The following is a 25,977-nucleotide window of genomic DNA, read 5'->3' as shown; positions in this document are numbered from 1 at the left end:
AAATTGTGTGTGTTGGTGTGTGATGGGGGGTGTGCATGTGTGTGCACGCGACTGCCTAATGCCACTGTTCAAGACGAAGGATTGAATTGCTAATGCACTGCAGGGCAAGAAAGGGTGTGTGTCTGTGTGTGCGGTTGTGGGTGTGCACACAAGTTGTCTGGCTGTTTAGCGAGCGAGACGAGCCGCGCCGTCGATGAATATTTAAAGAGAGAGAGGGGAGAGAGAGCGAGCAGCCATCATTTATTGATGTTGGTAGAGGGAAAGATGAATAGCCCGTCTGTGTAAACAGTGCTGGAAAGCGTGTGTGTGTGTGTGCGCGTGTGTGTGTGTGTGTGTGCGCACGCGCGCGTGTGTACCAGCGTGTGTGTGTTGGAAACAGCCAGCATCCGAATGCTCGTCGGCACTTAGTCTGTATGAGAAACGGCCTGATTACGAGTCAGGTCGCAGAGATTTTCCCGGCATTTTGCCTCTTTTTTCAAAATGCAATTTTCGGACGCCATTCTGCTTCTGACAAAGTGGTGGCGGGATGGCCTGGCAGGGTCTGAAGATGTCCTGACAAACTCACACAGTCTCCGACAAGTTGTCAACAAATGTGCACTTAAATTCAGGGGCGCGAATTACCTGTCAATATCGTCGTGGACGTTGTCTTGCTCAAACCCGCTACAAATCATCTGTGGCTATCCTTATGAAATGTTTTGAATCTATGGAAAGATGGCAGAAAATTCATGTTGCGACACCACGTAATAGCAGCCATGGCGTTTTCAGGCACATAAGGAAACCGGATTTCTTCGGTAGCTTGATTACGTAAAATGCATGTTAGCATCAGCCGAGAGGACTCTACCCTCTCGGTTGGCTCGGTTGTGTGTCGACTTACGAGAGAATGTGGGCGGCAGGCTGGCCGACGTGATCTGACCTGACAAAAGCTTTACAAACAGCAACCAGACGTGATCCAGAATTGCCAGGTTTCACCGGAACGACATGGAGGCTGCTGCGATTCTTACGTTTATGGACGGGCACAAAAACCTGAGATTTACAACACCTAGCTTGAGGGGTCTTGACTCCATCCATAATCTGGCTACTGCAAACTCCTTCATCAACAGAAACTCCGATGCATAAATTATGCACGGCAATTGAGCGACAGGTGTAAATTATTGTTACGCTTGCTGAAAGCTCGTTTAATAAGTCTGATCGCGAATGCTCAGCCCTTACGACTTACATCCCAGCAGCGGTGCTGGCCCAGTCTTGTATCTCTGTCATTTTCTTTCTAAATGCTCGGCCACAACGAAGTTTTCTGGTTTCCTGGGTCTGGAACACGGTGCTGTGACTAAACTCTGCCTAGCCTTTCACGTAACTTGGGCAAATCGCGTTTCACACTATCGGCAAGCTAGTTTTTGATAATGATATGAAATATCACGCCAACCTGTTTTGTTCTATTTCTCGCATTTGAAAGTAACGACAAAAGGGTTTGGACGCGTAGAGGAAAAGGCCGTTTCGGCGCGTCAAAGAAAAAAAGCCCTTTGGTCGCTTCCGAGTGAGCAGGCGTTCAGGCAGGTACGCACGAGGACAAGCCAGCGCGCGCATGGGAGAGAGGGGAACAGGCGCGAGGGCGGGAGGACGGTTTCAAGGTTCCCCTTCTATTCGCCGGCTCGCTCGTTCCCCTCTGCCTCGCTCTCACACACACAGTCAGACAAGGTCACACACACACACGCACACACACACGCACACACACACACACACACACGCACGCACACACACACTCACGACTACGCGCGCGCGCACACGCCCGTCTTCATGCTTCGCTGCCAAACCCCTCAACGCTCTTTCCTCGCTCACGCTTTCACCGTGTTGCGGCCCCTCGCTGGCTCGCCCGCTGCTGCACTCGTCTGATCTGCTAAATCTCCTCGGAGCGTATGAAAAGGAGGAAATCAATTAAACTGCCCTGCCAACTCCCACCCTGGTCGGTTCCGTCGGCTGGGATTTGGTGGTGGAAGAAATGTCCGTGATATTTAAAAGAAATCCATAAATCTATATTTTTCACGCCAAATTTAATTGAGCTGCCAGTCATTCCATACTGATTGATTTCTTCGCTGTCCGCGCATGTTGTTAGCATACAGATCGGACAATTGTATTGCTTCCTTTTATGTTTATCAGAACTATGCAGTTACGCCACCGAGCCACTAGGTGGCAGTCAGGCTTCCAGAGCATTGTGATTCTGTCAATCGCGTCAAATGCTGCGTTCCATTAACCTCAGAATTCAGAAGTCTGGCCTGGGACTGACATCACAACCGACTTTTCAGCATTGCAGTTACAAAGTCGGAAAACAAGATGACGGCCTCCACGAAAGCCATTCTTGCGCTTGTCTTGTCCAAATATTTAAAACTCCTGGACAAACAAGCGGTCCTTCTGAAACTTTGAAACACGTTGAATTAAGGGGAAATGCAAAACACAGAATGTGTATATTTCTTTGTTTACAGAGAGTATCGAAGGGCGCGCACTCTGTTTACTGTTTACACTCGGGGCACCCATCTTTGTAAGCCAACTCGTGGGTAGTGGAAATCTCGACCTCGGCGGGCAGCCCAGGTGAAATTCCCAACCTGGAACCCATAAAACCCAACTTCTGAGTACAAAAGCATATGTCCCTCCCAGCTAATTTTTACTGCCTTGGTTTACCTGTGGCTACCTTTAAGAGCAGTCTGTAAGTCTGTGACCAAGCTGGTTCCTCAACCACAATCAAAATACAGTGGGACCTCTACTTACAAAATTAATTCGCTCCAGAAGTTGTTTCGTAACCTGAAAATTACGTAAGTAGAGACGCGTTTTCCATGTAAATGCCCTAATCCGTTCCAAGCCCCCAAAAATTCGGACATAATTTTTTTCATTAATCATAAAAATGCATCAAAACATGTAACAAATACATGTTACAATTAGATTACCGCACAATAAATGTAGGAATTCAGTGCAAGGCTTCTCCAGGAACAAAATAAACTCTATTATAGGCTAATCTTACATTAGCCGTCATTACTAGCAACACTTGTGGTAACACCGCCATCTAATGGACAAACATACAAACACCCACAATAAATAAAAGTTAAACGAAGGCGACGCTGGGAAACACACAAACTTGTACATATTGACGTCCCTCCTAGCCAATGGGATGACAGGAAGATGCTAGGCGATAGCCAATGGCAGAGCAGCTACTAGCATGTTTGCATTCGCTAAACTCCGCGAGCTGCGAGTAGCAGCAGTACAGTATTTTTGACTTCATATCCTGAAATTTCTTTTGTAACAAGAGGAAATATTTTCCCATTGAGACGCTTCGTAACCTGAAAATTTCACATGTAGAGACGTTCGTAAGTAGACGTCCCACTGTACTTCCCCCAGAGTAGATGTTGCCGGATCCAGCAACATATTATCCCAATTATGTTTCATATTGCCTGTACTAATGTTGCACCAATGTGCAGGCTCTGAAAATGCATTGCTAATTTTAGCAATGACAAGTAGCCATTTTCATTCCTCAATCTATTGCCTTGTCAATTCAATGACCCACCTAGATATGTTCTAATGCATACGATGAACAACCACGCTCGGCAATATTTGACCGTAGAGAACATATGAACTGCCTATGCCCACAGGGATTAGAATCAAGTTAGCCAAAATCCTGGCGTAGAAAGTTCTCAGGGAAAGGTCACACCTGAACGCTGGTGGGCCGCGGCACATGGGAAGCATCTTTTAGCCGCTCCGGTTCTGGTTTATGTCACTGTGGAGACGACCGCCCGCTCTGACTCCACCGAAAAAAACATCCGTGTGCGCGCCTTCCCGCTCAGACACACACACACACACACACACACACACACACACACACACACACACACACACTTTCATTCTCCATGTGCACTCTAATTGCCCTCACTGCCTGTGTGTGTGTGTGTGTGTGTGTGTGTGTGTGTGCGTGCATGCGTGCGGGTGCGTCTAAAAGAAGGAAATTAGACTGCCTCATTATTCAAATTGGCTCGGAGGAGAAACGCAGCGCTCGCCTCGTTTACGCCTCGACACAGAGCGAGGGAAGGAGGGATCTGTCACACTCTTCCAGCCTCTCCCGCTCTCCCCTCCTCCATCTCCTCGTTCTGTCATTCACCATCCTTTTGTCCTCTCCTGCTCTCGCCTGCTTCCTCTCTTCCTCCTGTCACTCCATCCTCCCTCTCTTTTTTTCTTCCTCCACTCCTCCCTCATCACGTAGCCCTTCCCTTCTTCCTCGCGCTTCAATCTGTCAGGCCCTCCTCCCCCTCGTTCTCTCGTTCTCAAATTACATCCTTGTTGCTGCCTCGTTTCTCATCCCGTCGCCGGGGGCTGTCGCCCAGGACCGGCGAGGGTGCTAAACGATTTCCCACCATGCATCACTCCTGTCGCACACTCACACAGTAAATTTCAGCTTTCTTCACGCTGTTGGAGTCTCCAGTTGACTTGTTGATGAACGAACAAGGACCCGTTAAAGCGATAAATACATATTTGTTAAATTGAGGCGGTAAATTTTTGGAGCCTAAATTAGCAGATATTGCCAGTTCATCAACTTCTTACCACCATCGGTAAATGCGATAAAACATGCATGATGAAAGTAAATCTAACGTATAATCATCAACACGGGCGGCGCCCCCATAGCTGCGGATGCTTTGTTAACCTGATGATGTTTACTTGATTATCCTCGATATTTGTCCCCTCATTATGAAGGAATTGCCTGTATTGGCAGGATAAAAAAAATCAATGTGGCAACATATTGCCCTCTTGGGAGGTGTGGCACAAGAATTGATTAGCTTTTGGAACATCAATCTTTATTTCATAGAAGAACGTGCTCCAAACGGATTTCCATGCTATTTTCGCCGACAGTCCAACAATCGTCAGAACCCCAAATGTCCACCAGGGGGCAGTCAATACTTGAATGAGGGACACTGAGAAATCACCTGACAATATAAATTTTCATACTTTTTGAGTGACATCAAACAAAGAAGACATTCGTCAACCGATTAACGCTCTAAGCTAAGTGGGGCATCTTAGCCTCGCGCCAACAGTGGTCTCTTTCTTGATCTCCAAATTTAGCCTTACGCGTTTTCCCATCGCCATCATTTTTTAGCAACTTTCTTGATTCTCCGATAGATGTCAAAAGGATAATGCATTGAGGCTGGAGATGTTTTTAGTCGCCACTAAGCAAGACTGAGGCACCTCAAGGCGTCCACAACAAAAACTGGCCAATTGTTCTTTCAACATCGAGAAGTCGGAGGTTTAAAACGCCGGTGAGTCTCAACGGGCTCTCTCTTGTTTCTTTGTCATGCTCTGCGTGATCCTTTACCTCTCTTCTGTTTAACATCTCTGCTGACAATGATTTAACATCACATCTCATTCAATTGCGCATTCAACGAAAGAGCGAGAAACCACAGTGGAGAGACGGAAGACATCAGAGGAGGAGGAAAGCGGAGGGAGACGGGATCGGGGGATGACCGATAAAACGAAAGAAAATAAAAGGATGCAAGGGAAAGAAGCAATGGAGGCTAACAGATGTCTACAGGGTCACATAAATCACACATTTCCTGCCTGACAAATTGATCGCTCCTTGCAAATCTCCCCCAGTACACCTCCAGACTGGGCGTAAATGTGTGTGAGTGGGTGTGTACGTATGCGTGCATGCACACACATGGGTTGAGACAGAACAAGAAAAGACAGAAAGCTCAAGAAAAAGGACACTTAGGACAAAGTAAATTTGGCTTCAATTCGTGAATATTAATCTGAAACACCTCTATAGCACAACAGTGTTACTGCTATGGCAATAAAATAATATACAAAATGAAAAAGGGGAGTTTCATGCTAACAATTAGCCTTTATTTTTATTGCGTTGTGAGTTCTTTAATCACATCAGATGACGCGACACCTTTGGTTTTGGCCTACATGGTTGCCTCCCTCTCATTAGCACCAATGCAACTATATAAGCAATTCCTATTGGCTAAATAAAAATGATGATTTTATTTATTGTTCACACTTAAATGTACTCAGCTACTTCTCACATTCGGTGACAAAATCATTTATTGGACTATTTGCTGACAGGAGAAAGCACCATCTGCCTTTCCAATCATCTGTACCCTCAGTGACTGGTGTGTGTGTGTGTGTGTGTACCAGTGTGTGCATGTGTGTACAACTAAGGATTGAAGATGAAGGCAGTAGCGATGTGACAGGTGAATAATCAGAGCTGTCGCAGCTACACACCTGAGGAGCAGCGATGAACATCTCAAACAACCGTCGTTGTCTGTCTACCCCTCACACACACACACACACGCACACACACACACACACACACACACACACACACACACACACACACACAGACTCTGAACTTACCACAATAACCCTGAACTTAACACAGTAAACCTCGACCACATGAATGAGACCCTGAACGCACCACAGTATGTGTCACACAGAACCAATCACACGACCGCCTGAGCTCATTATCATACAGCACAAACAGGCTCCAAATCACAGAACAGCACAAGTTGCCCAAGTGCACGTCAGTGACACAAGCGTTGTAGAGCAACAACCAATAATTCTGTTCATCAAAACTGAACTGGACTCCATAATCTGTGTGGCCCGGTAACCATAGCGATTAAGTGACCAAAAGACCTAAAGGCTGTGGACCAGAACACAAGGTCTCATTGACTTCAAGCACAATATAGAAACAGACAGATTATTATTATTGTTGTTGTTGTTGTTGTTGTTGTTCTCTCTCTCACACACACACACACTGATCAAAGCTCCTTGGCTTTGATGTTTGATGGACCAAGGTCAACATCCCTCTGGATTCCAGAACAGCTCTAAAACACAATCGGCTCTTTCTCGGAACGATTGTAAACCATTTAAATCTGTCCCGGTTTAAGTCCTTTTGTTCACAGACAGACATTCATGCCAGTCGAGGTACGTACCTCTTTTTCCCCACGGTTTTCCCTCCTGACGTCATCGTGGACACCCAGCAGAGCCAGTTTCTTTATGTCCTACTGGAACCAGTCTATGGATATTCCAGTGGGCCCAGTCCAGTCTCAACTGTGATGTCTGCTTGACAACAATAAGTTATTTAAGAATCAGAAGCTACCAATTCCACATTTTTACCATTAACCTTGAGCCAAAAGTTTGTTAGATTTGGGTCACGTTGGTGGGCCGTGCATTCAAACTGTGGCTGAGGCAGGCGTGACAGCGTCCTGAGCACCAACATATTAAACCCATCCATTATTGTAATAATATCTGGGGAAAAAAGCTGAAACATCAATTACACCAGATCTGAGAATTTTATCTTAACACAAGCATTTGCCTTTTCTAGAAAGCAAACATCTCTTAAATGGCATCATATTGTTTAAGTTAATGAAGATTATTCCTTTGAGAAAAATTAATTGTACCGGTATATATTATTAGGAATATTGTTTTCGGTTGCCACACTGTTGCTGACCCTTGACCTTTAACAACACGTGATTCTTCCACAAGCAAATATGAAAAGTGTGTGTGTGTGTGCGCGCGAGTGTGTGTGTTTTAATTATTCTGGGTCTAACCTTGTCAACCTCTAATTGGCAGACACAGACGCACGGGGACGTAAACCACGTGTGCGTGTCAGTGGCGGTACCACAGCGCCTCCTGCTGGCCACATCGATGCTTTGCAGTTTGTTTATATAAACGCGAATGAAATAACGGTAAAGGTCTGAAATTAACCATCATTTAAAGTTAAAAATTAAAAGAAAAACACCTGTTAAATGTTAAATTGAATAAATGCATCATTGTCAGACAATATTTAGGTCCAAAACTTTGTGTCAAGTCGAGAAAACAAAAAAAAACAAAACAGAAAAACGCAGATCTTGCAGCTGTCTCTCGTCGACAGCAGAGCTCACATGAGTTCTGAGCTGAGCTTTTTTGTGTTTCCATGGAAATTTTTGGATGAGCAAAACTCAGAATTCAGATTTACACATAAAAACTGAACAAAATAATTATTTGTAGGTGCTCTGTGTGATTTTGCATGGTTTTAGCACAATTTGATTTTCGTCTCAAATCGATGGCATCCCCCTTTGACCCGCTAGCTTCCTGCCTTTTGAACACTGTAAAAAGTCTGGTCTCTGGAGACAACAAGGGTTCGTAAATGTCAAAAGAAGGAAACAAAAAAAAAAAGCTTGCTCTGTTTTGTTAGCATTTACTTGGAACATTTAAAGGAAGTCACATCATGTAAGTTCACATCGTGCACCCTGGAGCAGGGCAGCCAAGTGTTCCCACAATCTCATCTGACTGCAGGAGGGAACAGCTACTGCAGCTTCTCACGTGCAAGATGAGGAAACAAACATTGCATGACCTGAAAGGAAGTGAAACTAAATCAGCTTTATTGGAGAATATATGCCTGTTGATGGAAAACAGGTTCCTGAGAACATAAGCAACTTAAGTAAGGACAGCAAATGTGAGCCAATCAGAACTTTTTCAACAAGCTCGGAGTTCTGCTGATGCTTTTGATGCTACAGGCACTTCCTGTTTACAGCTGATGGTTATATTATTCCCATCAAGGCTGACTGGCTGGGACACGTGTGATGCTTTGGGACTTCACCAGTAATCAGATGTGCAGCCTGTCCGTAAACACGATGATCATGTATCCTGAAGCAGTTAGCGCACGCTTGCAGCATGCACACAGCTCATGGTGTTAGCTTTAGCCCAACTGTGTGCATGCAGTATCAGGTATCTGATGAACCCCTTGCTCAGGCCACACACACACACACACACACACACACAAAAACGACCTTTAAGTTCTTCAACAGACAGCTGTAAGTAGAAAAACAAACAGCCGCTGGTACATTTTGTATGTTTAACCAATCAAAAAATCTTTAATCTCTGGAAACTCAAAATATCCAGTCAGAATTCCATGGAGCAAAAGTACTTTCCTAGATGGAACCCACCCAGATAACATGAAATCGATCCCATCTGCATGTCCCGGCCATCAGAAAAGTCAATAAAAGGTTTATTTTTACATCTTTGGGTTCATTTTTACAAAGTTTTTACAAAGTTGGGTTCAACTTTTAGTGACTTTATCCGGGATCCTACACACGGAGATAAAAACCCAGGGTTGCGGCGCCGACTGGCGTGAAAACCCAAATTTGGATTTTACTTTTAAAGCTGAAAGTGAAAAGAAAGAGGAGGCATTGCTGTTTTAAGATTAGTGTCTTGTCTTAAATTAGCTTTGCCACAGCCCGGACTGGTGGCCCGTTTGGTCCTGCAGCCTCACAGCAACTGCTGAACAGAAAACGGGGTTGCCGGGGGAAACCGCCAGCGTCCCCATGGAGTTCTTATCATCACGTTGGTGTAAACCTATTTGCCCAAGGTTGAGCAACAGCGGGTTTGTTTGTACTCAATAAAATCCTTCTATTTTTAACCAGACAACAGACTTTTATACTTCTGTAAATGATTGTGGGAGTATTTGATCCGCTCAGGTGTTCGGTGTCAGTATTATGGGATGGACGGCCCCGACGAATCAATACGTTCGACAGGTTTAAATGAAAGCCATTTGGCTGCTATCTGTTCTTCTCCAAACACGTTTGTTCACACAAGAAAACGCCGCGTGGAGAAACTTGCCCGGGGCCGTTTCTCCATCTTTGTGTCAAAGATAAACGCACCAAAACAAGTTGTGAACTCGACGACTCCAGCAGAGTTCAACATTCTGGAAACCTGCTTGAGGTCATTCTTCTAGTTGTGATGTGAGAAACTGTCACAGACCAACAAAGAGAAGCTTCATCCCTCATTCTACACAGGAAATATTCAATGATGACGTGCACAAAGATGTTTAGGTTCGTTTTTTTTTTTACTCATAACAGTGAACTTTACAAAACGAGGCAGTTTACATTTTCCAAACCCACCACACTGGTTTTGACATTTGAACCGAGAGAAAAGTTTTATTTGAAAGATTGTTTCCCCCTGAGGGTTAAAAGCATCAGCACCCAAACTGCCAGGAGCAAACGTGTTGGTTCTGTACGTTTGGACCCGCGTGGGAAATTCTTATCATGCTGCTGGATTTTTACCTCAACGTTTCATCGATATATTTATATTTGCACGCAGGTTGGGTTCACCCTTTAAAAAAACAAAAAAACCTTTTTCCCCCCCCAAAAGTCTCATTTGAACACGTTCAGAAATGAACAGCAGAAAACAGGACATAGAAAATCAAACATCCTCAGCATCACAATTTTCCTTTTACCTCTTTAGCTTATTATATAAATTGTATTTTTTTTGGTTTTGATTATTTTCTATCAGGTCTGACAAACTTTTGATACTTCTTGTATCGGACAAACAACTTCTTGCATTTGGAAAACCTGCCACGGGATGAGATGCGTTCAGTTTATTGTGCCTATAAAGGACTGATGATCCGGCGTCCCTCAGGGTCCACCTCCAGTTCATCTATCGACAATCAATGTATCATCAAATCCTAAATGATCAATGCACAGCTGATTTATTCCAACTTTTTACATTTGGTGAAATAAATGTTTTGCATGAAATTGAATAATTCCACAAACTGTCTGAATAAATTTCAGCTGTTCAGGGTGAAAAACCATCTATAAATCAATCAACCAAACCTTGGACGTGGCTTAAAACTGAACGGACAAACTGAGACAGAGCTTTTTCTGATATGAGCGAAAGTATTCGTCAGTTCCTGCAGCCGATCTCTTCTTTGTAGCGGGTCGTCAGTGTGTTGGCCTTTCTCGTGAGTTTGGACAGAACCGCGTGGAGTCCGTTCAGGTGGAAGTGAAGCTGCTTCTCCAGATCATCTTCCTCTGCCTCTGGCCTGGACGCCTTGGTGTCCCCCCCGTTCTCCTTCCGTCGCTCCTCAGCCTGCAGGACGCCCCACTCGATGTCGTTGCGGATGGACTTGAGCAAAACATACGAGCTGTACATGTCCCCATCCGGGTGAAAATACGCCGTGTTGTTGCCATTAGCGCTCTTGACATCCTGCGTGTCTTCCAATGGGACATCCCGGAGCATGCTGGGCACCATCACGGTCTGGTCCATGTTGTTGACAGCAAAAATGAAGCGGTTCATGGCGTTGAAGAGGGACTTCTTCTGATTGTAGGATTCAGATATTTGCATCATGGCGTGCGATGAGCTGCAAAGTATTTCGTTACGTCTGTCACAGCTGAAGCCAAACTTAGCTCCGTAATAGTCTTGAGAGGATTATTATGTGACCACAGCCATGTCCTCGCTCAGGCATTAACAGGGTTCTGAGCTCCAGGTGGCGGTCCAGGTTAAACTAATGCAATCAGGGCGAGAGATCTCTGATGAAAGAGTCTGTAGTTTTAACCTGAAGGCTTCTCTCTGGGTTTGAGGAGGGAGGGCGGCTCCTGCTGCAGGTCATCAGCCTGGTTCTCCACCTCCTGAGCTCGGATAGCACCTAAAATCACAACGTGCAGGAAAAGAGACATCTTGCCGTCATGCTCAGAGCTCCAACAGGACCAAAAAACACTGACTTTGACTGATGGGCTGCATCCTCACACAGCAAAGCCAGAAAAACAACAATCAGGAAGTGTTTTGAGGCGTTTCCAGCTAGCACCAGCAGGCTAAAATCCACCTTAAAACAACGAGCGCAAGAACTGAGGCTGCTGGGAGTACGGAGACTGCATCCATGCGATCTCAGGTCCTTTATTGCAACAACAGTTTCACATTGGTTGCAATAAAATGTCTGAATTTGTGGAAGCTCGGACTTACTATTAGCTTTTAAGCTAACAGCCGGGCTGTTTCACGAGGAGGATGCGACGCACGTTTGGACTCTTGCGCTCCGATTTTCCCCAAAAGGAAACAATTAACAGTCATAAAACAACACGTTTGAGAGCAGAACTTAACAAACCGTGGATTGTAGCCGGGATAAAACCCCGTTCTCCCGTTTATCGTTGACCCAACAAAAGCTAAAACAGAGGGAAATTACAACGCTGCTTCTATACGACGTTGAGACCGAAAGTAGCTTGAGAAATGGGGACATCTGTGAAGTTTAAACGGCGATCGTTAACTTACAATCTGAAGGAATTAAACTAAAACGCAAAGAAAGCGCGGCCGAGACCAAACGGTTATTGTTCCAGCTTTCGCTGAGCCAGCTGCGGGTACCATGAGCTGCGCTACCCGCTCATCCCAACCGAGACGGTCAGGGACCTCACCGTCTGTCCGCCGGGGTGGAGGAGCTGCTTCAGCCCGTTAAAGTGTTCGGAGAACCTCGGCTCGGCTGCAGATTTGATGGTACCAGGAACACGAAGCAGAAGGATGTTGGCTTAGGGGCGGGGCGGAGACTGTCAAACAGTCCGAGCCAGCCAATCACTGGCCGGAAAAACCTCATGACATTCTTAACCCCGCCCACATCGCCCGGTACGCATTTCCTCCCTCAGTGGGAGGAGAAAACAGCAAATTAATCAAATCTGAAAAAAATATGTGAGTTTTAGTTTCACTTCTGGTACACTTTGATGTATTTCCTGAGCAACTACTAAGAAACTTTCATGTAATGTTTATTATCATTTGATTTCTGAGAGTCTTGACTTTTCAATACTGTTTAAATGTCATTTATTGTATTTGTTCTAATTATAAATCAAAATACGACAGTTTACACAGAGCAAAAGTTGTGTGTCGACAAATTTCCGACAGGCGATGACAGCAATCTTTTCTCTGCCTTATGAAATGCCGCCCTCTCTCGGTTGTTTGTACTCATTACATTTTAGTTACGATGTATGAAAACTTTTGTTTTTTAAAATGTTTTCACAAAAAAACAAACAAAAAAACAAAGAGAGGTCAGAGGGCGCTGAAGGACTTTAAAAAATGTTCAGGAGTAACATGCTGAATCGTTCCAGGTTGTCGCAGTGAGATGAAGCTTTCTTGTTTTCCTGAAAAAGAAAAATGAACGATGAAAACAAATAAGTGTGTGTGTGTGTGTGTGTGTGTGTGTGTGTGTGTGTGTGTGTGTGTGTGTGTGTGTTTTACCTGTCAAACCATCTCATACTGGTTGGCGTGGATCAAGCGAGACAAACAGCAGGCCAGTGACAGTCCTATCAGCTGAAATGTGACACTCATGTTTAAAGAGAAGAGGAACTAAACTGAATTCAGCAAAATCTGATGTTTTTAGATCACTTTTCCTGCAATAAAATCTGTTTTTACCAAGCATACTTGTTTCTGTCCTCCTGGTTTATCCCTCACAAATAAAACAGTTCCTGAACTGAATCACGGAGGAGGAATTTTTCTGACTGAAAAAAAGCATTTCGAATGTTTTGTACCTGAGAGAAAGCGATACCAAAAGTAATTCCGGCAACAATTCCCATGTTCCTCTCGATGAAGGACGTCACCAGCTCATAGCAGCCCTGCAGGCATTAAGAACCCACTCATATGTTGAAATCATCACAGTTGTAATAATGACCAAAGTGAACATCCAATCACAGAAGCTATGCTGAGTTTAAAATTCGAACATAACAGTTACAGTGAGTCATAATGTGTGACCTGTTTGTGGACTTTACGAGCTGCCAGAGTTGAGTTCTTCAGGTCAGCGAAGCTGCAGTCGGAGAGGCTAATGCAGCAGCTAGCAGGAATCCCACTGGCTGGAAAATGCACACTGTTGAACCAGCTGGTGTAGTTCTGAACCCCACAGCAGCGTAACTACGACACAAACACCAACACTGAGCAGGCTGCAAAGGCCAATTTAACCCTAAATAATCCTAAAAGAAATCTAAAATCCTCGAGGTTGCTTATGATGTAAATGTCCTGATTAAAATATAATGGGCCAAGAATAGAACCCTGAGGAATGCCACATATTAACTGCGAGACAGAAATTCAATAAATGAAAGTTCAGTAAAGTAGTTAGGAGGTTAGATTAAGTAGTTAAATCACAAACTCCAACGTAATCCAGGGGTTTTAATCAAAATCAATCAAATCATCTGTTTTAAACTAAGGAAGGGGCCGACACGAACTCTGCGCTGGATGCCGTCCACAGCCAGACTCCTGTCATCAAGTCCGTCGTAGCTCATCACTGCCTCATTGTACGTCATGAGGAAGGTCCCTTTAATCTGAACACACACCGACGGGCATGAATGCAGCGTGTTGTCAAGGCGACAGTGCTGTGTATTTCTTTTTGCTGTTTTTGCTGTCACCTCGTGACGAAAAATGAACCCAGAGATTCCGGCGATGAGTTCCATCATGAAGACCAGAGCCAGAAACACGGCGTACTGCAGAGAATAAAGAGTCGGATATCAGTCACCTCCTCGAGCGCACCTGTTGCTGAAATCACGGAAACGCACCAGTTTCAACATCCAGGGTCGACCTTTGCAGGTGGCGAAACACCCAAAGAGTCCAAACAGAACGATGGCCACGCCGGTACCGATGAGGACATATGGGCCGTTGGAGGGACTGTTGGAAATCAACAGCATGTAGGGGCCCAACATAAACTTCCACCATAAACCCACCGACAACAAGACCACACCTGTCACCTGAGAGGGGGAGGGGCTTCAGGTCAGGCTGCAGTCAGTGGCGCCGTACGCCCCCGTTGATCAAGTTCCCGTCATATTTCAGGCTTACGGTCATATTTATAGATCGTCATTATCACCTGTATGTCACAGTTTCAGCCTCCTCCTTCTCATTCCTCAGAGATCAGACAATTATCAAAACTTCCACTTCACCTCTGACCTCAGCATGTACAACATAAGAAATAGGTCCCGATAATTATCCATTCGAATAATTGTCGGGTTTGTTCTCTTTTGTCTTTAGAGGCCATTTGAGATCTTTGTCAGATTATTGAGTTAATGAAACATTCTTTTATCATCAAATATGACAGAAATGTAAGCAGAAGATGCAGAAAATCCAAATTGGAAGATCTTTAAATGTGTTGATCAACTGAAACAGTCACAAATTCAGTTTAAATGAAGATAGTTTTTTCAAAGTACATAAATCTAGATAATAATGTGCGTTTCTCACCCAAAAGACAAAAGAGTAGAGCAGCAGCACTGTCTTCAGGCAAAGGATCACTGGTTTGGATTCCATCCTCCTGGGAGCCATAATCCAACTGAACCTATCTCTTTCTCTCTCTCTCCCCCTCTCTGTGGATTTCCGAAGTCTCTCGCCCTCTTTTATATCCCGATCTTTCTGCCCCCCAGTCTAAAACTCCGTTAGCATTAAATGAAGCAACGTCTGAACTGCAAAACAGATAAAAATCCCACCAATAATGAACAGTAGTCCAAACAGAAGATTAAAAACTGGTTTGAAGAAATGATGAAAGATGAAAAAACAAAAGACTTGCCAGCAGATCAAATTCAGCTTTGATCTCCGGACAGAAAGAAAAGAGCAAAGCTAAAATTCAGCTTTCCAGCGTGGGCAAATGCAGTTTCAATCTGAGGCCAGATGGAGGAAACATGTGACACATACTTCACACCATGACCACACAATTAACACACAGGTGGTCAGCGGACAGCCCGGCCCGCTATCACACCTCACTGCTAACCACCCACTTACCCATCAGCCATTGCCCCTGAAGCTGACTCATGCTACATCGCTGCAATATTTAGGGCCGTAGTAGTAGTATTATATTTATTTCATTATACTGCAGTGGCTAAATTAACGAGAAAAAAAGGGAAAAGTATAGCAGTAACTCTCAACATATGCTCAATATCTGAATTATATTGCCATTAATTTTAATTTAGTTTGATCATGCTAATTAGCAAATATCTGTGTAACTGGTGTGCTAACATTAATAGCCAGCTTGCTTTGTTGTTGTTGTAAATGTGTTCATGTTAGGGTTAAAATGCATTGCTCAGGTAATATTTAGTAATTTTAATAGAAAGTCCAGCATTGTGTGGCTAAAAGTTTATTTCAATATTACAACAGAATATTAGAGCACTTTGTAATGGTCAATATTCCATTTGTCAGTGATATTCATGTGAAGCTCATTTGAAAATTGCAGAATTTCTAGTACCTTCATGTAGGTTTTCTCACATTTACTACATATTAAGCTTGAACCGCCAATTGTTACAATCTGAGTTACAGCTGATGGAACCATGGTCCACATTCAGGGGGCCAGATGGTGGCTTCAACTGGTTTTGTAGTTTCAACATTTTCACAGAACATTAAAAGAGTTTTTGTTCCTCCCCACGATGATGTTCTAGACTCTGACAGACCAGGGGGTGAAGCTGCCCGGTTCTGCTGGAGGACACTGAAACAGAAGAAAAACTGGTGTTTTTTTTGCTTTTTTTTTTTTTAAACAGAATGTTGTGATGTCTAATGAGGTCAAAGTTTATCGAGCAAGCAGATCCAGATCCAGGGCTTCGTTTCCTACCAGTTTGGTGAAATTGTCAACGCAGGCATTGCGGATCCTCTCAGCAGAAGCAGGACTGTCCAGGCGGAAGGGACCTTTCAGACCAGATTCCTTCCTGACAGCAGTGATGGCATCTTTAATGGCGTAGAAGATGGACGCTGCTAGGAAGAGAGGCGGCTCGCCCACCGCCTGAGGAGATATATGTTATATACATATAGCTACACATGGGTATAACCTGGCACAAGACTTATTTTCTTGTCCCAGAAGATTAATGTTTTTGTGCATTGTCCCTGATAAACAAATTCCTGTCCTATCCTATCCTATGCTAGCATGTCGCGGCTATGAAGAACATCTGAAATATTAACAGCAATGATACCTTTGAAGAGAAAATGGCCTTGTCATTTGGAGCATCCCGCAGCAGCGAGACCGTCAGATTGGTGGGAATGTCGCCAAAGGCTGGAATCTTGTATGAACCAGGACCACGAGTGAGTAGGACACCCTGAGGAGAGTAATGAAGCTCTTCCAGGGTGAAGAGACCCAGACCCTGCATGAATCCTCCCTCCACCTGCAGACAAGGACAAGACCTGATGGAGGCGCCAGATTCACAGGCTCATACGGCGACTGATTTCCTCACTGACTGACTCACTTACCTGTCCGATGTCAATGGCTGGGTTGATGCTATGACCCACATCCATCACTATGGTGGTACTCAGATTCTAGAACACGAATATAATTTTTATTATAAAACACTCTAGACATCCTGCAGTTATCTTTATAGGATGGTGTCATCAGAATAGAAAAATATAACAAAGATGTCAAATTGATGTTAATATTTAGTAACTAACAGTGCTAAATGGCATTAAGAACCCACTAAACAACATTAATACTAACATCTAAACTAACATTGGTAAATAAAATAACCTCTACACACCTTGTGAGCTCCAGTCAGACAGTCGATCTCCACCTCTGAACAGGCCACTCCGTAGCAGAAGTAGTTAAATGCTCGGCCTGAGTTTGAATCAAAATAGTAACCGAGATCAGGAGTCCTGAAATAAAATAACAGGCCGAGCCGTTAAACTCTGATGTGGACTTTATTATCAGCATCAGAATATCACTCACTTGTAAAACCCGTTTGCGCTCAGGTTTACTCTGTCGAAGTAGGCTGCTTTCACCTGAGGAACGAACCAGTCAATAAATACATCAGAATTACATGTTTTTGGGGCTCACTTCTTCTCCCACAAAGATAACTTTTATGTCATCCATGTGACGCTCACCCAGTTTTCCCAGGATCCTTCTGGGTTCTTACTCTTGTATGGTCCTAAACGCTTCATGAGGATCTCACATGCGTTTTGGACCGCGGCGCCGTTCAGGTCAGAGGAGGCAGAGGCGGAGGTGGCACTGGTGTTGGCGACTGTGTTGGTACTTGTCTCAGAAATGTGAATCTTTGAACAGGGAATGTCAAGAACCCGACTGGCAACCTGGAGAAACAAACACATTAAGTTCAGTTCCACATGGGAGGCCCCCTGGGGTCAGTGTCTGGGCTTTTGGTGGTGAGTTGGTGGCACCTGAACCATTTTAGTGTGGAGGCCTTGTCCCATTTCTGCCCCACCGTGGGTCAGAAGAACCGAACCATCCGTGTAGATGTGAACCAGAGCTCCAGCCTGTAGAACAAAGAGAGACCTGAAGTAAGAACCACAAGACTGGACGCATTTATGCTTGGCAGAACGCTTTGTTCAGACCTGGTTGAGGAAGAGGGCGGAGAAGGCGATGCCAAACTTTGTTGGGATGATGGCGAGGCCTCGTTTGGTCCAGCGGTTCTGCCTGACAGCAGAAATTCATTCTCATGCACCTTCTCTCCTTTCTCAAATTGTAAATGTAAACTTCACCCTTCACTGTTTTCTTCTGTTCCTTTTTACCTGTTGTAGATGTCGATGGCAGCTCGGCGTTCCTCGTATTTAGAGCGAAAGAGGCACTCATCCCAGCACCGGTCCAAAGTCACTTGATCCAGGATCTGGTTGTACGGTGTCGTATCTCCTTTCCTGTACAGGTTCAGTCGACGTATCTACAGAACCTCAGCATGGTCAGCCATAGCCCACAAACACTGGGGAGTTTGGTCACTTCCTGGTCAGACTTCCTACCTCCTCGGCTGGTTTTCCCAGCGTGTGAGCTATATCCGTTATCCAGTTCTCGGCCACCATCATGGCTTGTGGTCCCCCGAATCCCCTAAAGGCCGTGTTGGATGGCAGGTGGGTGTAGCACAGGAAACCGCGGCCACGCACATTCGGCACATAGTAAGCGTTTTCCATGTGGAACAGAGCGCGTTCCATGATCTGACCACAGGTAGGCAGGAAATAGCATCAGGACGCCTTCTGTAAACAATGTGAGCGCACGATCCAGAGATGTAAGAATGATGCTGACCGACAGGGAGAGGTCCAGGGAGTTTCCAGCGTTAGAGTAGTACGTCACATCCAGAGCCACGACCTTCCCGCTGCTGAGAAAACCCACCTGGGGTGGAAATAAATCAGAAAATAGAACATTTTGAGTCAATAGTGGGAGATTATGCTGAACTTCTGTCGTCTCCACTTCAGCTTGTGTCAGCACTACTTGTGCTCATCCAGCAGGGGGAAAGCTCCTACCTTGTATTTTCCATAGAAGGGGTGTCTCCCTCCAGTGATCAGCATGTCCTCGTCTCTGTCCAGCATGCACCTCACAGGCCTCTTCAACCTGGCACAAGCAGGGAAACTCTAGAACTCTGAGGAGACTCTAAAAGGAGACAATTGAGTGTCGGATATACTTGTCTGCTGCCACGGCGACAACAGTGGACAGTACAGTGGTCCGGCTCTCCTTCCCTCCAAAGCCGCCACCCATCCTCTTGACCCGGACAACCACCCTGTTGCTTGGGACACCCAAGACCTTCGCCACCAGGCACTGAAACAGAGACACGTTACCGTCAGTTACCCAAGTTTCAATATGCTGATGGCTGCGTTTTGGAAGTGATTTTACCTGCGTTTCATAAGCATTCTGGGTGGAAACAAAGAGCTCCATCTCGCCGTCCTCTCCTCGGGGCACAGCCAGCGTGACATTGGACTCCAAGTAGAAATGTTCCTGACCCCCAATGTGGATTTCACCTGTCAATAACAAACCAAGATAAACAATATGCTAAAATCTGGAGGAAACTTCACACAGAAATTGACAAACCTTCTATTATGTGGTCTGCTTGCTTAAATCCCACTTCCAGGTCTCCATTTTGGATGCTTCTTATTGGCTGGTAAAAGCTCTCGGCAGCGATGGCCTCCTGTGAATACGACAGTAAACATTTCCGAACTTGGTCATGTGACTTCCGAGAAACTTTTTTCCTTCCACATTCACACATTTTTGTGCCAGGCCAATACACAGGTGACTCACCTGGATAGTGATGATGGGTGGGAGCTCCTCATACTGGATGCTAACGGCTTTGGCAGCTCTTTGAGCGTGTAGCTGCGTGTCCGCCACCACCACACCGATGATATGACCCACACACGTTACCTGCAGACGGAAGGAGATGTCACCATCCCTAATGAGGAGTGAACAAACTCATCTGATTTCACAGAGGAAGGGAAGTAAACATGCACCTGGCGATCCGCGAAGACAGTCGCATCATGCCAAATGGGTCCTGTGGCGTTACTGCCGGGGATGTCATCGACAAACAAGCAGCAGACCACGCCGGGCATCTTCTCTGCTGCAGCCGTATCTACTGAGCTGTCACAAACATATGTTGGCTGCAATAGCCATGTGTTATTGTGCGATTGTTGGGGGTGTGTCTCAGGTGTATCTCTTACAGAATGTTTGCGTGTGCTTTGCTGCTCGTGATGAGAGCCGCGTAGAGCTCGTTCTCATACAAGGGCACATCATCGCAGTAAACCGCCTCGCCTGTCGCCTGCTTCAGAGCAGAGAGGTGCATCATGGGACGGCCCACCATGTCATCCACGTTCTGCCCCTCGGGCACTGCCTAGAGAACAAGAGACATTAGCACACTTATCGAGCCTGTTTGATAATCTGGCTTTAAGTATCATATTATTTACAGGAGTGTAATATTTGTAAGGAGCAGTAATGATACTAATACACTTCTGTGTGTGCGTGCATGTGTGTGTGTGTGTTCGTGTGTGTTTAGAACCTGGTACAACTGCACACTGGAGGGTGTCTCTGGGTGGTAAACCTCTGTGGCGCTCAGACAGTCTGATGGGACTTCCTCCACATTCACGCCCTGACCCATAAAAAAAGCCAATAACATTCCCTCTCTCATAAAACGTGTAAAAAGTGTTGATTGTGTTGGTCATCATTTGCAAACCTGTTCTCTGAGCTTCTGCAGCACTGTCAGGTAGAACTTGTAGAACAGGCTCAGGGTCAGGGTTCGCCGGTAGGTCACCATGCCTCCCGGCGCGGATGGGTCCAGGACCATCTCCTCAGCCAACGAGGAACATGCCTCCTGTAAAAGCTCTTCTCCCCAACACCTGGACAATATTGGGACATTGTTCAATTGCTTCATCTTTCTTTGCAACCACTGTGGAATGAGCTCCTTTACCTTCCCACCAGCTTGTTTACTGTCTGCACAGCCATCACAGTGGTTGCCGCCATCCCGCCGTAGCTAAGCTTCAGGTCCTCAACGATGTTGGTACCAGGAGTAAAGGTAACAGTCATGGCAGCTGTGACGGTGCTGATGTCATCTTCCCTGCGAGGTGATTGTTTGAAGGCTGAGAAGAACTGAGTCTGAGAAAAGAGAAATGTTTACACCCAGTCAAGGCAGAAATGCACCCAGCTGGATCCTGGGTCTGTCTCAGATTTCTGCCTTCTGTAATCAGGCCAATAAATGATAAAACAGTGACTGTATCCTGGCACAAGGTCACTAAATTACGCTAAATTCTGTAATAATCGTGGTCATTTACCTTTTTGCTGTAGGGGATCTCAATGGACAGCAGGACTTCCTGCGGTTTTACAATTGTCTTCCTGTAACCGGTGAAGAATCCTTCATCCATCTTAACCATCCGAGCACCGTCTGACACGTAGAAACACAAAATTTAGAGAGGGTGTGTGCGCGTGTCAATGTGTGAGTGTGTACAGTATTACCCTTATCCATCAGTGTAAGTTTGCAGCCTGCTGCCATGAAAACAGGGTTGAGATCTGAGATGGGGCTGGCTGTCATGATGTTTCCACCAACAGCCTGATGACACACAAAAATAAAAATCCAGAACATTCTGGTTGCACCACACACACTCACACACACCTCTGTTTCAGTATGTAAATGAACTCACTGCTACATTGCGTATCTGCAGCCCGGCAAACCAGCGCAATTGTTCCAGGACAGCGAGGAAGACTTCAGTTTGATGAGGAGGAAGCGTCTCCACCTTGTCTTTAAGCACTGCTCCCATGTGGCTCAGAGTGCACGCCGCGCCAAACACAACACCTAAACCCAGAGAAATAATAGCTCCTGATGTTGATTCTCAGCTGTGTATTTGTGAGAGTTTGCACACAGCGACGTAGCGACAGCTGCTTGAGCAACAAAGGGAGCACTAAGGTACAAAACGGTTCTTTGATCTTAGGACGCACGCAACACCAGCTCGTCAGTGTTTCTTTTCAATAAAAATAAAAATAAAAGCAAGGATCAAGTCTACCGATTTGCTACCGGTTTCCGATCCTCGGTGTTACCATGACAGCACAAAAGCTATTTGAGTTGTTGCAGTGTTAGCGACACTTACCGTCCTCAGTTTGTGTCACCATGTTGAGTTCAGGAATGTTGTTTGGTGCTAAAATAACTGGGTACACCATGTTTTTAAACTTTATTTCAATACCTGAAAGTAGACAAATCAGTAAGACAACACCAAAGTGATTGGTAGAATCTTGATCTGCATACATGTGAAAGAAAGACTGACCCACTTCGGTGTTTCCCACCACCACTCGGGCGTTTGGATGCTCCCATTTCAGCTGAAGAAATTCGTCTAAAGTGTTGGGCTGCAGCCACATGGTCCGCTCACCACGAAAACACAGAGAACCTGGCTTTTTGTTCTTTGTCAGAGACTAAAGGGAGAAAGGAGATTTAAGACCCCCACAAAGGTCAAATGCTTCTGTGGAATTGGCTTTTGCAGTCATGTGGAATCTACTTTAGTGTGACTCGTGTGGCATGAAACGAAATCATCCATGGAAGATCAGATCAGTCGTCCGGATGTGCTGCTTTGATGATATTATATGCCGATGATTTCTTCGTTTACACGACAGTTTTAAATCAAAAGACTTTAACATTTTAGGACTGGACCTTGGTGATGTCTCGATGCTCAGTGGAATTTGTTGTTTACCATTAGTTCTGGAGGGAAAATGACTTCCTGCGTGGGGTCAATTGGTGCAAAGTCATCTGCGCTGAATAAAGATGTGACTTCCTGAAAATCATAATCAACAAATCATGGTGAAACCGATGAAACGTGTATGAAAACAGGTGGTAAAAAAGTTGATGTACATCAGTGAGACTGTCCGGGCTCTTCTCGTCTCCGTTCCCATTAGCCAGACAGCAGCCGTTGCCCAGGCCCCGGCCTCCACAGCATCCGCCCTCCTGGAGGATAAAAATGGTGTTATTTGCATGTGAGGTTTGTCTTCACTTTTAAACATTTCAGACACAAAACTGCCAGTTCAGCATCAAACTGGTCAGTTTTTGTGGCTAATGACTGACCACAGTGAAAGTCTTGAACCCCTCCAGGATGGGTCTGTAGCCGGTGCAACGACACAGATTTCCTGAAACGGAAAATAAAAACACAACATTGCTTTTGTTGTAATGTGTCGTTGCCGACACTGATTAGCAGATGCCACTGTCTGGGAGTACCGTGGAAGGCCTCCTCCACCTCGGACATTTGGGGGGTGGGGTTGTTCCTCAGCAGCGCATACATGGACATGACGATCCCCGGAGTACAGAAACCACATTGGGAGCCGTGAGCCTTCGCAATTCGCTCCTGAAACACATTTGTCACTGTCATCAGTGGCACCATGTATGCACCACAGAATAATACACCAAGAAGCAGCTGACCAGAACGTCGAGACACATTCCTGCTGATGTTATCATCCATATTAGATATATAATAGATCTGATATAGGGATGTCCCAAACCAAAATGATCAAGATAGCTATATCAATTCATAGAAATCACCAAAGTGAAAATAAGTTTTGGTATTTATGGTGATGTCATGCTTGGTGCTAGATTACACATGTCGATAACTTTGCCTTGCACTTAATGATGCCCATCGTGTCCAGCAGTAAACATCAATCACACAATAGTGCACTAATCACTCAACATGTAAACGGGCTGCAGTACACACAGTGAGTGTTTAACCTACTGTACAGTGAGGGGCAGCCCTGTTTCCATATCCATTAACAGTGCAGAGTGCAAGATTCAGCACCAGCTAGTTTTGACAAGAACTAGAAACCTGTCCCAACCGCCCCCCATTGCCTTTACTAAACTATGGTTACCTGTACTGGGTGGAGTTTTTTGGCCACACTGCCGATTCCCTCCACGGTTGTCACGGCAACCATGTGCAGCGAACAGACTGGTGCGAGGCAGGCGTTAACGGCATAGTGACTGGAACCGGAGTTAAAGACCATGAAGCTGATCACAGCACGTTCATGTGTCAGACGTGAAATCAGTTTCCAGTCTTGACAGGAACGAGAGGTCAGATGACAACACATGACGTGTGACGGCTCATCAGGGCACACACACATATTTTCTCTCTCTCAAACACACACACACAGGTATTGGGCCATGCTTTGTTGAAGGATACAGTAGCTGTTGGGTTGGTGGAAGGTATCTGGACAGCATGACAGTGCAGGCTCCACATCCACCTTCAGCACAGCCTAACTTGGTTCCTGTTAATCCCACTGAACACACACACACACACACACACACACACACATACACACTCATCTCTTGATTGGTGGACGATAACGGGCTGTGAAAGACAGCTGAAAAGATACACGTATGCTATGAACTGCTTGAATAACAATGGAAAATATTCTATTCATCAGTCCACCAAGGTCCTCTGATAGTTCCAACATAGCATAGAGGAGAAAGCTCCGCGCAACCTTCGACTCGTCTCCTTGTTTCAAGAGAATAAACTTTGTTTTCTTTCGTCACCAGATGCTTCCTGTGAATAACTATTAACAGACAATACACCTGACATCATGTGGTCAGCTAATCTGCTCCTGAGGAGTTGAGGACCGAAACATAATCACCTCCATTTGGTCTAAAACAGAAAAAATTAAGATAATTAAGGCAAGTCCGAAGTTGTGGAACTCCCTAAATAACCGACTGCAGGAGGAGGCGCGACCAACAACATGACCAAACTGGGACCCATCTGATAAATCTGACCTCAATCAGTTTATTCCCACGTGACATCCTCCAGTCTGATGTGTCAGAGCATGAGAACCAGTACAGGAACCCGTCCTTTCTCTGAAGCTCTGAGATGACTGGGAATTTAGCAAGTGCTGCTCCTGTGCTGTGATGAGCTCTAAAACATGTCAGACTGTTGTTCTATAGGTGGTCCAGTCACTTTCCCAAGAACTTCGGAGATAAAGAGGAGGTAAAATATTCAGATAAGGGCCTACAGTTGGCTACTTTTCTCTTCATCTTTGCTTTGAATTCATTTTAGAAAAAAATCTGAATTGCTTTATATATTGGCATTTAAAAAATGCAGGTGAGCTCACATTTTCTCCTCAGGTATGTCAGCAGGGTCATCTCAGGATCCACATTTTTCTCAATAATCTGCAACAAAAAGGTTAAAATAAAGAAAACGTGAAGGTTTTTGTGGCTGTTCTGCTTCAGGTGGGGAATAAACTGCAGAAGTAAACCATTAACTGTAGGTTGGCTCATTTTAAATCTGAGAAAAGTCAAGCTTGGGTTTTTTTTTTCATATGTTACATATTTGTACTGTAGATAATCATTACTGACAGTTTATTGATGACTACACACTGAAGATGAGTACCGAGTAACAACTATGGACAAATATTGACACAGTAGCAGAAGGTTTTAGAACACAAGTGTTGTCTTCACAACTCTCACATGAGTTGAAAGCGTGGAATAGTTATAATTCAGTTATCTTCCATATATGACGTTTGGATTATTGATTTTTAAATGAGTGGGCAAAGATCTGCTGCTGGCCAACTGTACACATTTTTCTTTTTTTAATTCTCAAACTGAATTTAATCACAAACAAAACTGTGTGTAAAATTTAATCCACACTTGAATCATGAGATTAAGATCATATAATCAAAAAAACAATTAGAAACACTGCCTTTATTTTACTGTAGAATCATTTTTACCTTCTTCCCGTTAACGAAGAAGATGAGCGGGTCGGACCCTGACCCAGAGCTGCCGCGGGTCGGTGGACTGTCGGCCATCCTGCTGCGTGTGGTGCGTCCTCCGTGCGTCCTCACACATTAATGCTGAGTCCTGTAGCTGACAGGCTGGAGCCTCCGCGCAGGGGCGGGACCAGCCGCTGGATCTTAAGGAATGTTCCCATCAGAGCGGCAAAGCATCACAAAATCAGCGGATTAAAGTATTCTTAAATACTTTGATCCACAATTAATGACATAAATGACAACATAAATTGAAGGTCATTTGTACATGAAATATAAACTATATAAAAACAAGAACATGA

General features: G+C 44.9%; 3 protein-coding genes across 4 annotated transcripts; all 3 read right to left on the bottom strand.

Annotated features, from left to right (window-relative positions):
- Window positions 1-9,834: 9,834 nt before the first annotated feature.
- LOC101063727 (mid1-interacting protein 1-B-like) lies at window positions 9,835-12,337 on the bottom strand. The gene is made up of 2 exons (XM_003966576.3): window positions 12,189-12,337; window positions 9,835-11,431 (listed from the first exon to the last, which is right to left on the bottom strand). The coding sequence occupies exon 2, from the start codon at window positions 11,131-11,133 to the stop codon at window positions 10,690-10,692; it is 444 nt and encodes a 147-aa protein (XP_003966625.1). The 5' UTR covers window positions 11,134-11,431; window positions 12,189-12,337; the 3' UTR covers window positions 9,835-10,689.
- A 231-nt stretch (window positions 12,338-12,568) lies between these two features.
- LOC101063953 (tetraspanin-7-like) lies at window positions 12,569-15,411 on the bottom strand. 2 transcript variants are annotated; one of them, XM_029840492.1, is made up of 8 exons: window positions 14,977-15,411; window positions 14,304-14,492; window positions 14,157-14,231; window positions 13,977-14,072; window positions 13,510-13,665; window positions 13,290-13,373; window positions 13,000-13,064; window positions 12,569-12,902 (listed from the first exon to the last, which is right to left on the bottom strand). In XM_029840492.1, the coding sequence occupies exons 1-7, from the start codon at window positions 15,055-15,057 to the stop codon at window positions 13,032-13,034; spliced, it is 714 nt and encodes a 237-aa protein (XP_029696352.1). In that variant the 5' UTR covers window positions 15,058-15,411; the 3' UTR covers window positions 12,569-12,902; window positions 13,000-13,031. The 2 variants fall into 2 exon arrangements, with proteins under 2 accessions (XP_029696352.1, XP_003966626.1); XM_003966577.3 differs by having other exon boundaries at window positions 13,000-13,071; window positions 14,977-15,409.
- Window positions 15,412-15,846: 435 nt separating this feature from the next.
- On the bottom strand, window positions 15,847-25,779 carry xdh (xanthine dehydrogenase). Its single transcript, XM_003966618.3, has 35 exons — window positions 25,640-25,779; window positions 25,025-25,082; window positions 24,103-24,199; window positions 23,795-23,903; window positions 23,154-23,280; window positions 23,004-23,065; window positions 22,794-22,886; window positions 22,636-22,716; window positions 22,216-22,360; window positions 22,042-22,134; window positions 21,598-21,749; window positions 21,413-21,506; window positions 21,232-21,341; window positions 20,871-21,055; window positions 20,637-20,799; window positions 20,463-20,552; window positions 20,128-20,297; window positions 19,921-20,047; window positions 19,715-19,834; window positions 19,508-19,604; window positions 19,313-19,437; window positions 19,104-19,237; window positions 18,946-19,033; window positions 18,728-18,814; window positions 18,448-18,639; window positions 18,226-18,371; window positions 18,049-18,130; window positions 17,875-17,970; window positions 17,584-17,787; window positions 17,429-17,481; window positions 17,241-17,355; window positions 16,960-17,025; window positions 16,686-16,874; window positions 16,331-16,498; window positions 15,847-16,207 (listed from the first exon to the last, which is right to left on the bottom strand). Exons 1-35 carry the CDS (start codon window positions 25,715-25,717, stop codon window positions 16,157-16,159), a joined length of 4,047 nt encoding a protein of 1,348 aa, XP_003966667.2. The 5' UTR covers window positions 25,718-25,779; the 3' UTR covers window positions 15,847-16,156.
- Window positions 25,780-25,977: the final 198 nt, after the last annotated feature.

This window comes from Takifugu rubripes, chromosome 8, assembly GCF_901000725.2.
Source record: "Takifugu rubripes chromosome 8, fTakRub1.2, whole genome shotgun sequence".
NCBI classification, from domain to species: Eukaryota; Metazoa; Chordata; class Actinopteri; order Tetraodontiformes; family Tetraodontidae; genus Takifugu; species Takifugu rubripes.
Note: the sequence above shows the minus strand (reverse complement) of the source record. Positions and strands in the feature narration are given on the sequence as shown.

Coding starts and splice junctions, on each gene's coding strand:
- LOC101063727 (XM_003966576.3), bottom strand. CDS start 11,133: ATGATGCAAATATCTGAATCCTACAATCAGAAGAAGTCCCTCTTCAAC.
- LOC101063953 (XM_003966577.3), bottom strand. CDS start 15,057: ATGGCTCCCAGGAGGATGGAATCCAAACCAGTGATCCTTTGCCTGAAG. Junction 14,232..14,303: donor GACCCTGGATGTTGAAACTG/GTGCGTTTCCGT, acceptor TATTCTCTGCAG/TACGCCGTGTTTCTGGCTCT. Junction 13,374..13,509: donor CTCGTAAAGTCCACAAACAG/GTCACACATTAT, acceptor TAATGCCTGCAG/GGCTGCTATGAGCTGGTGAC.
- xdh (XM_003966618.3), bottom strand. CDS start 25,717: ATGGCCGACAGTCCACCGACCCGCGGCAGCTCTGGGTCAGGGTCCGAC. Junction 20,800..20,870: donor GTAAACAAGCTGGTGGGAAG/GTAAAGGAGCTC, acceptor AATATTGTCCAG/GTGTTGGGGAGAAGAGCTTT. Junction 19,438..19,507: donor AGCAGACCACATAATAGAAG/GTTTGTCAATTT, acceptor TGTTATTGACAG/GTGAAATCCACATTGGGGGT.